The sequence below is a fragment of the Salarias fasciatus genome, unplaced genomic scaffold (assembly GCF_902148845.1).
Source record: "Salarias fasciatus unplaced genomic scaffold, fSalaFa1.1, whole genome shotgun sequence".
Classification (NCBI taxonomy): domain Eukaryota; kingdom Metazoa; phylum Chordata; class Actinopteri; order Blenniiformes; family Blenniidae; genus Salarias; species Salarias fasciatus.
The window spans coordinates 268143-281160 of NW_021941389.1; the positions used below are offsets into that span (position 1 = coordinate 268143).

A 13018-nucleotide genomic window follows, 5' to 3' on the forward strand; every position below is an offset into this window, starting at 1 on the left:
TTTTTATGTTAATTCATGGCCCATATATAGCTCTGTGTGTGTGTGTGTGTGTGTGTGTGTGTGTGTGTGTGTGTGTGTGTGTGTGTGTGTGTGTGTGTACATTGATTTTGTTAAAGGGTTTTTTCAGAGGTATCCACAGTTTTATTTTTCAGATGTTTTCTGAGCATCAACACAAACCCCCCACCTGAATAATCACACGTGACGGAAACAGAAACACACAGTGGAAACATTTGGTCAGGTTTTAATGCTGCTCACAGACTGGAGTGAATACAGAACAACGACTATATCAGAATTGCTTTTATTATGTGTTTTGTCTTTGAAATCAGTTGTTCAGCGGCATTCATCACTTCCTCAGTGTGAATGTGTGAACATCGTCTCGGAAGCGTTTTGATCAAAGGTTAAAAACAAGTTAAACTTTTCTTTATTGTGTACAAACTGGCAGCATCAGTGAACAAAACAATATATTGTGATACACAGTGATAAGGAAACAAAAGACAGGCCTCATCACAAGCCGCGGTGAACTGTCTCAGGCTTGCTTCTGAAGTGAAACATTTAATATTATGGAATATATTCAATTCAATTTGTGTTAGTCAAAAAGAGGAGTACACATTCCTAATGCTAAAATAACTTGATGGCTGAAGACAGCAAAAGCAAGGCACTGTTTGAGTTAGTAAAGCACAGAAAAAGTCCAGAGTCCACCGAGGTCCTCCAGAGCGGATCGTCTGCTCCGTACGAGCCGGGCGGCAAGTTCTCCTGAAATCTCATCTGCAGCTTCAATAAGACTGAAACCACAAACGCAAAGGCAGAGGGGGCAATGACACAAAACACACACAACACAAAAGACGCACAACAGGAAGTGTTCATCCAGTCTTTTGCAGCAGAGCAGAGGCCTGGACTACGACGCTGGTTTTCTCTTCCAGAGCTAATGTCAGGATTTACCTGGTTTTCTGTACAACGAAGCAGGCTAACTACCTTCTAACGGTCCACTTACGTTGTCCCATCAGCAGGGGAAACTGCCAAAGCTTTGGTTTTTGCAGCACTGCTGTGTCAATGTCGACCTAGCGGCTACATGACAAGCTGCACTGATCGCTGCTGGAAAAGCCTGGGCTGAACGAGCCAGCTGATGAGCTGCTCGGTGGTCCTGCTGATGGGGGCGGTCTGACAGAGAGGTCTCCGGTATGCTAAAGCATGCTTCGTAGTCCAGGCCCCAGGGGTCTGAAACCTTATTGGCTAAAGAGCTGTTTTTGTCACTTTCAACCAAATCAAACTTAACTGCAGCCACAAAAAACATTTAATCTTTAAAATGAGGCCATAGAGCTGTGAACCGTTCTTATAGTGTTGATTCATGAACATCAACTGTCATGTGCTGCATTCATAAAGCTTTAATTCCAACTGTAATATTATTTTTCAGCATATTTAAGATACTTTTGACATTTTAACTGTTTCGCTTTTTTTTTTTTTTGAAATCCTAGTCATGTTAGGCTGTTAAAAAAGGGGCTGTTTTGCTCATGTAGTGGTGGCAGCTGGCCAACAGAGGGCGCTTGAGTGCCAGAAATATCTGCAATGAGAGCAGAGAAACAGCTGGGAGCCCCAAGGAGGCGGAGCTTAGTAGAGATTCCACCAATCACTGATTAACGAAGTCAAAGAATGAGATCAAATTGAAGCGACCCGCCGTTTTAAGGATTGTACGCCGTCCATCACAGTCCGGTTTATAAACACACTAAGTTACGACTCAGAACATTAGCTGAACCGGAAGAATGAAGAAGCAGCAGCTCCACTGTCTGGGTTTAAGGCAGTGAACGCTCCAGGGAGCCACTCCAGAGCGTCCAGAGAGCTGCAGAACCCCGAACCTTCAACATTCATCACAGAACACAGGAGGTTCAGGTTTCGGTAATGCTGCTTCAGTCTCATACAAGTAGAAATACGCCCACAGCCACTTTATTAGGAACACCAACGACTGACAACCAGCTGACCGGTGAACTGAATGTGTTCCAGCATGTGGACGTGATGAGGATGATCTGAGGAAGGCTAGCTGCCCGTGTGGAACCAGGACATATTTACACGGCAGCGATTTCAAGCGGAAGTGAAAAACTTTTGTCTGTTTACACAACAACGGCTCCCAGAATCAGGGTAAACGCCATTTTTATTGTTCTTTGTAACGTGTGTGTGTGTGTGTGTGTGTGTGTGTGTGTGGGGTTTCATAAAACAATCAACAGCACCAACTAGTGGACCAACAGGAGAACTAAAACTCTTCTCAGTGTTTCTGCCGTTGCCGTGGAAACAGACATTTTCAAAACGTTGAAGTGCTGTGTAAACTAGAGATGCGCGGAATGCGGTTGCACCCGCGGAGCCTGCGGATAACCGCCGATCGGGCAGATCTGTCGAAAAATGAAGATTTGAATGACATTCGGGCGGGTTGCGGTTGAAGCACTCAAATAAAAAAAAGCAACATTTTTTAGCCGAAACACTATTCCGCAGATGGCGGCAGGTTCGGTTTTGAAAATTGATAAAAAATCTTTGGTGCGGGCGGACGGCGGGCGGATGGAGAGTTTAAGAAGCGGTTGTGGATCCGCTCATCTCTAGTGTAAACACAAAGCAAAACCAAAGTGTTTTCGCTGAAGCTCGTTTCACACTGAAGCCAGAACCGATTCCAAACGGATGCAGAGGTTTGCTGTCCGAATGGTTCCGCTCCGGATCGTTCCACACTCACGCTGTGGTGGAAACAGGGCCTGATGGGAAAAGTCAGGTGTTCCTAATAAAGTGGCCGGTGGTCAGAACGCTGCGGACCCTGCAGATGACCTGTCAGAAGTAAAGCCGGCAATGTGTAAATTACCGCCGCAGTAGTTGAACGGGATGGAGTGAACCGCAAATCCTTCAAAGCTCTTGATGCATTTTATGAAGTTAATACAGAAAAACCCAAAGTTAAAGAGAGCAGCGTACAGCGCAGAGCGTCACAGGAACCATGGAGGATGTGAACGAGTCTTTTCACCGGCACCAACCGGAGCAAGGTGTGTTCCTCCTCAAGGTGCTCACGTTTTCACTGTTATTTCAAAAAGAAAGGAAGCAAAGCAGACATCCGGAGAAACGCCTCGCTGTGGGAGAACGACTGCTGGCGACGCCGAGGATTCTCTGAACCAATCAGAGTCTGCAGGGCGTCCACCACGCCTCTTAGCACCGGGCTGCTGTCGGAGAGCCGAGGACAGACGAACACAAGCTGCAACAGTGAAACAGTGGCAGTACAGGGGACCGTAGAGCAGACAGCGTCGGGGAAAGGCAGAATAATCTTACAGGATGTAAAAAGACATGAGGGGTGAAGCCAGAGAACAGGAACATGCAGGACGCCGGACGCCGCTTCCTCCTCACTTGTTCTTGGCAGCCAGCGGTTTACGGCTGATCTTCTTACTCTTGTCGTTGCTCTTTTTGGGCGGTTCGGGGTTGGCCTGCATGTGTCTGCCATACAAGCTGATGAGAGAAGACAAGACAGACTTTAGGCTGACACACGAGCAGAGCGGTCCGACTGCTGCTGGCCCTGAACACACTCCGCTCATCGCTTCACAGCTGGGGATAGGGCTGGGCGGCAATGAGGCAGTACGGTATACCGGCGGCGCCTTTCAGAAGCAACGGTGTCAGTGTCAGTACCGTCATTGAAAAAAATTGCAATGCACTTATATAGAAGATAAGGATTAAATATAAAATATAATTTATTCAATGCCTAAAAAAGATTCTTTGTCCAGCAGCGCTTATATGTCGTTGAATTTTCAGTTTTACTTCCAACTGAGTTTAGTTTGAGACTTTTGATGAAGTTTATGAACATGACGTCATCACGTGACAGTGAGAGAGAGACAGAGAGAGAGAGACAGAGAGAGAGACAGAGAGAGACAGCGAGAGACACAGAGAGAGACAGAGAGAGACAGAGAGAGAGAGAGACAGAGAGAGACAGAGACAGAGAGAGACAGTGAGAGAGAGACAGAGAGAGAGAGACAGAGAGAGAGACAGAGAGAGACAGCGAGAGACACAGAGAGAGACAGAGAGAGAGAGAGACAGAGAGAGAGAGAGAGAGAGAGAGAGCGAGAGACACAGAGAGAGACAGAGAGAGAGAGAGAGCCAGAGAGAGAGAGAGAGAGACAGAGAGAGAGAGAGACAGCGAGAGACACAGAGAGAGACAGAGAGAGCCAGAGAGAGAGAGAGAGAGACAGAGAGAGAGAGAGACAGAGAGAGACAGAGAGAGAGAGACAGAGAGAGAGAGAGACAGAGAGAGACAGCGAGAGACACAGAGAGAGACAGAGAGAGCCAGAGAGAGCGAGACAGAGAGAGACAGAGACAGAGAGAGACAGCGAGAGACACAGAGAGAGACAAAGAGAGAGAGAGAGAGCGAGAGGCACAAGGAGAGAGACAGAGAGAGAGAGAGAGAGCAAGAGACACAGAGAGAGAGAGAGAGAGCAAGAGAGACAGAGGGAGAGCGAGACGGAGAGAGAGAGAGAGAGCAAGACACAGAGAGAGAGAGAGCGAGAGAGAGACAGAGGGAGAGAGAGAGAGAGAGAGAGAGAGAGACAGAGAGAGACAGAGGGAGAGAGAGAGAGAGAGAGAGACAGAGAGAGAGAGCCGGAGAAAGATGGCGAGTCACGCAGTAGGGCTGTCACGATTAGGAATTTTAGGAGACGATTAATTGTCAGGAAAAAAATCGCGATTGACGAATATATTGTTATATTGGGGGGGATGCGTGCGTCCACTCGCGGGGGGGGGGGGGGGGGGGGGGGGGGCAGCACTGTTTTACGGCAAAATTAACACATCGCTTCCTCCACGTCACTGGGCTCCCTTAGCTGGGCTGAAAACTGAAATGCATCCACAGCGGTGCCCTGGTACGTGCCTTCGGAACCAGGACCTCCTCACCCTCCGTGTTATTAGCGTAGCCTCGCTAACCATCCAGCCGAGACGAGAGGGAAACGGCGGGGTGAGCGAGGCTGCGGCGCTGCATGCGGCTGCTGCAGCTGGCGCTCCACCATGACGTCAGATTCTGAGTTTTATGCAACTTTGTGGATAAAATAAATAATTCACGATAATCGCGAATATGAAAAATATTCGCGATTATGTAAAAAAATCGCGATTAACGATTATTGTAATAATTGTGACAGCCCTATCACGCAGTGACCTGGTCCCAAAGCAGACCAGGACTGCAGCGGACCGGCAGTATTTCGGGTTTGAGTTAACGAGAAGGGAGAGCGGTGTGCTGACCAGGCAGTTTTGAATTTAATTGATGTGCGCGGCGCATTCTGCGCTACAGCTGCTCTGGATGGTCAGGTTCATTTAATTGTTTGACTGTTGTATTTACACCTTTTTAGAGGCTGCTCTTCTTTGTTATTCGAAGTTGTTCAGGTTGTGATTTTAACTGATGTGTGCCTGGTGCGTTCTGCGCATTAGCTGTTCTGGATGGTTATGTTAATTGTTGTATTTGCACTTGTTAAGCTGTTGCTAATAAAAGTTAATATTTTGCACATTATGTTGTTTCATTATCAGTGTTTGGTATTCAGGTTCTGGACGGTGTAGGGACAAGCCGACAGTTTGGTGATGCTGTCTGAGCCTTGAGTTATAATTTTTTAATTAGTCACGGTAATACCGGATACCGGGGTAAAATGTGGAGACAGTAAGACGGTATCAAAATTTGGATACCGCCCAACCCTAGCTGGGGACCTGACAGCGTTTCCACAAATGCTTCAGGTTTGTCCCGGTGTCCTGTGGTGCACAGGACTGTCCTCAGGGAGACGGAGCCGCAGCGCTGTCAGACCGTCGGCATGACGACAGGAAAGCTGTTTTCACTGACTCAGAGAAACGCTGTCATGTAAACAGAAAATCGAAACACACAGCGTGTTTTCAGTTTTCACTTGAAGTGGTTTCTGTGTAAATAGTCCAGTGAAGGTCAACCAGAGGTCAGACTCATTCCAGCTGTGCTTCCTGCTGACCACTGCAGAAGTTCACATCTGAACAAGTGGGAAAAAATTCAAAACTTCAAGAATCTGCTGAAAATTTTTCTTTATAACCTCCACACATTCATTTAGATCACACACACAGAGTGAGTGAGTGAGTGAGTGTGTAAGTGTGTGTGTGTGTGTGTGTGATTACTGATGGTCTGAACTGGGTTGTTCCCCTGAAATGACTTTCAGCTTAATTCCAAGAGGTGAATGAGAAGAAAAAAAGCAGTCAGGGCATGAAAGACTGGGATAACTGTTCACTGCTACTGACACACACACACACACACACACACACACACACACACACACACACACACACACACACACACACACACACACACACACACACACACACACACACACACACACACACACACACACACACACACACACACACACACACAGGGAGTCTCAGAAGGAAAGAACCTATCGGAGTGGAACCCTGTCCCTCTACAGCAGAACCATTTGCCCATTTCTACATTTCTCTTCTCAATTCTGAACCGCAGTGAATCTAGAATGTGTGTGAACAGGAACAGCTGCTGACTCCAACGTCTGGAGTCCATCAATCCATCCTCAATGGCTCACTTTACGAGGGCGCCTTATAGAGGATCTGCGCTCCATGTTCAGTCCTGGTCGACGGCACAATATGAAAGATACTGGTTTTTTTCAGATCTAAACAACTATCCAATCTTGAAGTTTAAACGACGATTTCAGAAATTTAGTGATTTAAAAAGGAGCTTGTATTTGTCACAGACTGGTACTAATAACTTCATTGTCTACTGCTTCACTCTGTAGAGTAAAAAAACCAGCACATTAATAAAGTGAATCATCAAACTCCTGACAGCAGCAGCCTGGAGGTACTGCAGCTGCTGTCTTCAGCCACCTACTTGTCACACAAACTGTTTTTTAAAGGGGCTGTATCATGCAAAATTCACTTTTTGTATGTTTTAACCTTGTTATATAGTTATGTACTCACCAAAAACACCCCAAAGCGTTTTTTTCCTTCATACCTGTGTATTTGACCTTTCCTCGTGTTTGTGCTGCTCAGAGAGGCAGCCCCTCCCACCGTGAAAACGGTCCGTTTCCCACGTTCACGTCACACGGTGAAGATGCTCCCCTGAGCCCCCCCCCAGCAGGCCCTCGGCAATCAGCGTTGCTGCTTTTTGTAACTCCGATTACGGAGATAAACTTTAACCATCATCTGAAAGCAACAGTCAAGCAGGAGCAAGAGTCTGAAGGGTCTGAAGGGTCTGAAGGGTCTGAAGAGTCTGGAGGGTCTGGAGGGTCTGAAGGGTCTGGAGGGTCTGGAGGGTCTGAAGAGTCTGAAGGGTCTGGAGGGTCTGAAGGGTCTGAAGAGTCTGAAGAGTCTGAAGAGTCTGAAGAGTCTGAAGGGTCTGGAGGGTCTGGAGGGTCTGAAGGGTCTGGAGGGTCTGGAGGGTCTGAAGGGTCTGAAGGGTCTGAAGGGTCTGAAGAGTCTGAAGAGTCTGAAGGGTCTGAAGGGTCTGAAGGGTCTGCACTTGGTGAGTTTCTCACAGGAAAAGAGGTTTTCGCGTGTATTTCCCTGTAGAGAAGCTAGAGCTAAAGAGCTAAAGCTAGCCAGCGTATTTGTTTTGAAGCTCTGATTGGTTGAAGTAGCTGTCAGTCAAAGTCCACAGGGGGAGAGGCGGGATTTCAGTGAAACTGAGCGTTTTCTCTTCCGGGTTTCAGAATTAGCCCCAAAAAATCTTTTATTTCACACAAAATGACTTTTCCTTAGCGCCAAAAATAAACTGTTACCATGTTAATGCCATTTCTAGGGTTTGGACGAGGTAGAAAAGCAGGATACAGGTCCTTTAAGACAAGAATGTTTGTGAAATGTGGAAAGAACATTATAATGTTGTGTCAGTGTTGTGAATGATCACATTTCCTTAGAAACAAACATATAGAAGCGCCGACTGTGAGTGTTTCCAAATGTTTGACAAGCAGTGTTAATTTTGTCAACTAAAACTAAAACGAAAACTATTCGTTGACGACCCTTTATTCCGTGACTAATTTGTGACGAGAACGTAAATTTAATAAGTAATGACAACAAAAACTAAAACAAAATCTCTGAACATCATGAACTGACGAGTAAAAATGTGACGAAAGAGCCGCCGCTGGACAAGCTGGTTACAACCGTCCTCACGCCGGGCTCACCGGCTCCGGTCCGGCATGGAGACGCAGCACCGCAGCAGCACTGTTTTTTGTTGTGCTTCTCTTCTTCTTCTTCTGTGATGTTTTATGGCAGCTTGCATCCCGTTGGCTGCATTACCGCCACCTGCTGGTCATTATGATCGGAGCTTTTTCCTTGCAGGCTGTCATTTGTTGTAAGAATTTACAGAAAGAATCTGAAGTTCATACAGTAATTTTTTTTTCCAACAAGCCATAGATTTTCATATTTATGATACAAGAGTTATATGATACATCCTAAATTTCAATATCTAAACATAATTAAAGATATGCTTTCAGTGGAGTTTTTACAACCGTGACAAATATCTAGAGGTATATGAAATCCGTTTTATTTTTTCCCCAATTCCGTTTTATTTTTTCCCAAATTCAGTTTTTTCCGTTTTAATATTTCTGAATTTGGTATTTTGTTTTTTATGCTCATTTTTACCATAAAAAAAAGGTGTCTGGTAAGTGGAAATGAATAAATGTCCACAATTTAATAGGATATAACAGTCCATTTAATGTTTAAAGTCCTGCAACAAAGAAATACTTTTCAATTAGTCTCATGCGTCTTTGCGAGTCCAGTCCACGGTACGTTGACAGTATTTACAAAAAAGCTTTTCCCCTGAGGCATAAAAGTCTGTGTACTGTTCTGCTCCGTATTTAGCGTTTAGCGTGCAGTTTCATAACTTTTTGGAATGTGTGAGAGGGGAGAGAGCAGCTGGCTTGGACATCGTGTTGTTGCGTCGCGTCTCGTCGTGGCTGGAACGCGCGTTCACATTTGTTTTCAATTGTATTTTAACGCAAAATCGCGGAAAGCATTTGGCGGTGTGAACGCAGTTTTAGCAGCGCTGTGGAAGTGACGTACACGTTGCAGCAGCTCGGGCGGTCCCCCCGGCATGTTTGCTTTGCACTATAAGGTTCCATTTTCTCCCGAAAACTGAATTTCAGACCAGATTAGGACGAATTCCGCAATATTCCGCGTTTTATTCCAATTCCGTTTTTATTGGTCATTTCCGCGATTCCGTCCGCGATTCCGTGAACACGGATTTCATATGGCTCTACAAATATCCTTTTGCACTTCTGCTATACTGTGGTTTTATGTTGTGTTGTTTTTATGTGTATTTGTATGTTGATGTAGTACTTTGCACTTTGCCCAAGACAAATTTCCTACTGGGACAATAAAGTTATCTATCTATCTATCTATCTATCTATCTATCTATCCATCTATCTAATTTACTGCAGTACAACAAAACTGTCAAATTTCATCAAGACTAAAATTAAGACTAAAACTAAAACTAATTTCCACAGACTAAATTTTAACTAAAACAAAACAAAACTAAAAAAACTAAAATGTGACTAACTAAATCAAGTCTTTGGTGAGGGACTAAAACTAAAATGAAATGAAAAATTCATGTCAAAATTAACACTGTTGACAAGACCTCTGATCTGAAAAGAGCTGGATTGTGACATTGGACCCTGAACGCCTCACAGCTGCAGCTTCACTCCTGAGAGCAACACGATGATCCCTGAACAACGAGATGAAGATAAAACAACAACAGAACAATAAACAGCCGCTAAACCAGAAACTAAACCTACCCAAACCATGTTCCCTCGTTCTCTCCAAGCCACCGCTACGCCGCTCAGATCCGTCCTCTCAGAACTGAACTGTCCGTCAATAACGACTTTTCCTGTTCTATCCGAGATGCTCAGTGTTTAAATCTTCTTTCCACCGTCAGAAGCTGAGATCGCGTTCCGTCGACTGATGTTGGAGCACGGACAAATTGTTCAAATCCAGCTAGTTCGTCGGTGGCTAACAGCTAAGCTAACAGCTGACTGAGACGCCTCGCAGCAGGATGCTTTAACGAAGTGTCCCTGAACGCAGCAGGAGCTGCAGGGCTCAGGCTGTTCACTGAACCAGAGGGATTCAAACAGGTAATGGAGGAGGAGGAGGAGCCGGATCCTGACAAGCTAATGGACGGCGTCACTGCCTCCGTGAAGCAGCTGCCTCACATTTTCAAAATCATCTGGCGGGCCGGATATTATTGGCCCACGGGCTGCCAGCTGCCAACCAGCGCTCTAGAGGCTGGCCAGCGCCCCCCTGCTCTCCAGCTGGTGAAATGTAGGTTCTCTCAGGTTCAGGTCAGGTGATGGACTTGGCGGTCTGAAACGCTCCACTTGTCCCCTGATGAAGGCCGTGAGCGCTGGGTGACTGTCCTGCTGCTCGACAGACTTCCTCCACATTCGTTTGGATGCAAACGGTCTTCAGGGTTACCATCAAACGTTACTGAGGCTGCTTCTGTAGGCAGCTGTGGCGTTACCTCCATCATGCTTCACCGACGAGCACTTCCTTCCTGTCTCCACACGTTAGGATTCTCACTGCCGTGGCTTGGGTTCGTCCGGCTCTCACTGGCCCATCAGGTCTCTTCAGGCTCGCCTCTGGACTTCTGACTCTTACTGCTGAGGGGTCTGCGCTGCTCTCTGACTCTTCAAACAGTGGATTGTGACTCACTCTGCACCGTGAAGGCTGCTGGTAATGGCTCTTGCTGACATGTTTTATGTTTTACTTCACAGCTCTCAATCTTTCTGTTGCTCAGTGGTTCTCATTTTCAGAACATCAGAAGACTGTTGTGCTTGCAATGCCTTTTCTCCCACAGACAGACCTCTGGTCTCCATGTTAGTTTAACATCTCTCACAAGAAATTGAGTCTCTGCAGATTTCACCCAAGGCAAAAAAAAACAAAACAAAAACAAAAAGGCAAAAAGAGTAGTCATGCAGAGATGTTTAATATATGAAAAAATAACCTAAAGGGCACAAGACACACCTGTCAGTCACATGTTCCAATAGTTTTGCGCACATGAAAAGTGGGTTTTGTTCAAACAAACAGTGATGCTGTATGTCCTGAGTGATTTAAACAGCAGGACATTCTGAACACTGGGCCCATATTCATCTTTTGATCTTAAACCAAAATGCATTTTGTGAACAACAACGACATTGGCCCAGTCGCTCCAGTACCTCTGTAAGGGACTGTATGCTGCAGTTTCTCAGGTGTGCATGGGATTTTCTTGTGGGAATCTAACCTGAACTACCTTACAGACCCTCTGACCTTTGGCCTCAGTTGGACAGACTGACCCAGGTCCACTAAAGCATCTACGTAATGGCAGATTTGATCTGACAAACCATTTCCCTCACAGTGGGACCGTGGACACTCGGGAGGCCATGAGCAGTGTGTTCATGTGTCCAACCTGCTAATCCAACACAAATCCACAGAGGAGGGAATGTCTGCAAGTGTGTTGTTCCTCCGTTCCTCCTCCTCCTCCTGTCAGCACTCTGAACTGGGAATTCAATGACGCCAACCCACTGGGAGCTGGCGGGAGCAGCCAGGATCCAGACTTCTGATAGCTTTTAGCCATGCGAGCAGCATCGGCGACGTCTGCCACTTGGCAACTTCAATATCTTAACATTGACATGAGGAAGCAAACCCTGCCAGCTGCTCTGCCCACAATGATTCCTTCTTCAGCTGACTGCCGGTAGGCCCCGCCCACTCTCCACACACCTCTCTCTCCGTTATCGCCTCCAGCAGACAGCACGTCCACAAGAGGAGAGGAGTTAATCCGAGAAACTTAATCAAGGCTGAATCTACAGTAGAACAAAAACCCACAGGAGTTAAATGTGGACTGTTAAATATCCGATCCCTCTCCTCCAAATCTTTACCGATTAGCGATTTAATAACTGATTATAATTTAAATTGATTAAACCTCAATGAAACCCGGTTCAAGAGGGATGAATATCTCAGTTTAAATGAAGAAACATGTTGTTGATCATATTCCTGGAGATTCTGGCCGAGGCGGTGGAGCAGCGTCCGTCTTCGACTCTAATCTTCTAATCAGTCCTGGAACTACAACCAAGCAGAAAACCTTTGAAAGTCTCACTCTGAACCTCACGAACTCCAGCTGGAAAACACAGAAGCCAGTCCTGCTGGCTGTAGTGTATCCCCCCCTGCTCCACACTCTGAATGTTCAGACTTCCTCTCCAGTTTAGTCTTAAGTTCAGATCAAATCATTGCAGTGGGAGACTTTAACATACTACATTCCCATCCGTGGACCCAATGAACAGCAGCTGTCCTAGCATTAGCATTAGCATTCGTCCCACTCAGGTTGAGTTGTAGATGGAGCAGCAGCCTCACTTTAGTCCTACTTCGATTTATCCCCTGAAGATAAAAACGTCAACTCAGAGGAGGACAGCTTCATGGCAGAACCAACAACTGAGAACATTAAAGAGACCAGCAGGAAAACTAGAGAGGAAATGACGTCTAACTCAACTAGCAGTATTTCGTACTGCCTGGAAAGAAAGCCTGTTAACTTATAAAAAAACTCTGCTTAAAATTCGAACCGCCAACTATTCATCCTTAATAGCAGAAAACCAGAACAGCCCCAGGTTCCTCTTTAATACCAGAGCCAGGCTGACAGGAAGTCCCAGCTCTGCTGAGCCTCAGATCCCCTCAGCCTGAAGCAGCAATGATTTATAAACTTCTTTAATGACAAAATCAGAACTATTAGAGGTAAAACTGAAAGCACTCTCCCCAAAGTGGTCCCAGACCAACCGACCACATCCTCAGACCTGTCAGGAGAACCTGACTCACAGCTGCTGAGCTTCCATCCTACTGAACTCTGAGTTCCTCATCTAAACCTACAACACATTAGATCCAATCCCAACCAGACTGTTTAAAGACATTTTCCCCCTGATCAGTACATCAATATTAGATCAGATCAACCTATCTTTGACAGCAGGTTCTTTACCACAGGCCTTTAAGGTTCTGTTATTAAACCTCTTCTCAAAAAGCCCAATCCAGGTGTTCTAACAAG

At 45.9% G+C, this 13018-nt stretch overlaps 1 protein-coding gene across 1 annotated transcript in view; it reads right to left on the reverse strand.

Annotated features, from left to right (window-relative positions):
- Positions 1–225: 225 nt before the first annotated feature.
- Positions 226–13018, reverse strand: part of rsu1 (Ras suppressor protein 1) — a 71311-nt gene continuing 58518 nt past the window's right edge. The window contains exon 9 of the mRNA XM_030087576.1: positions 226–3462. Within this exon, the coding sequence (XP_029943436.1) occupies positions 3360–3462 (103 nt within the window). The 3' untranslated portion in view covers positions 226–3359. The remainder of the gene's footprint in view (positions 3463–13018) is intronic.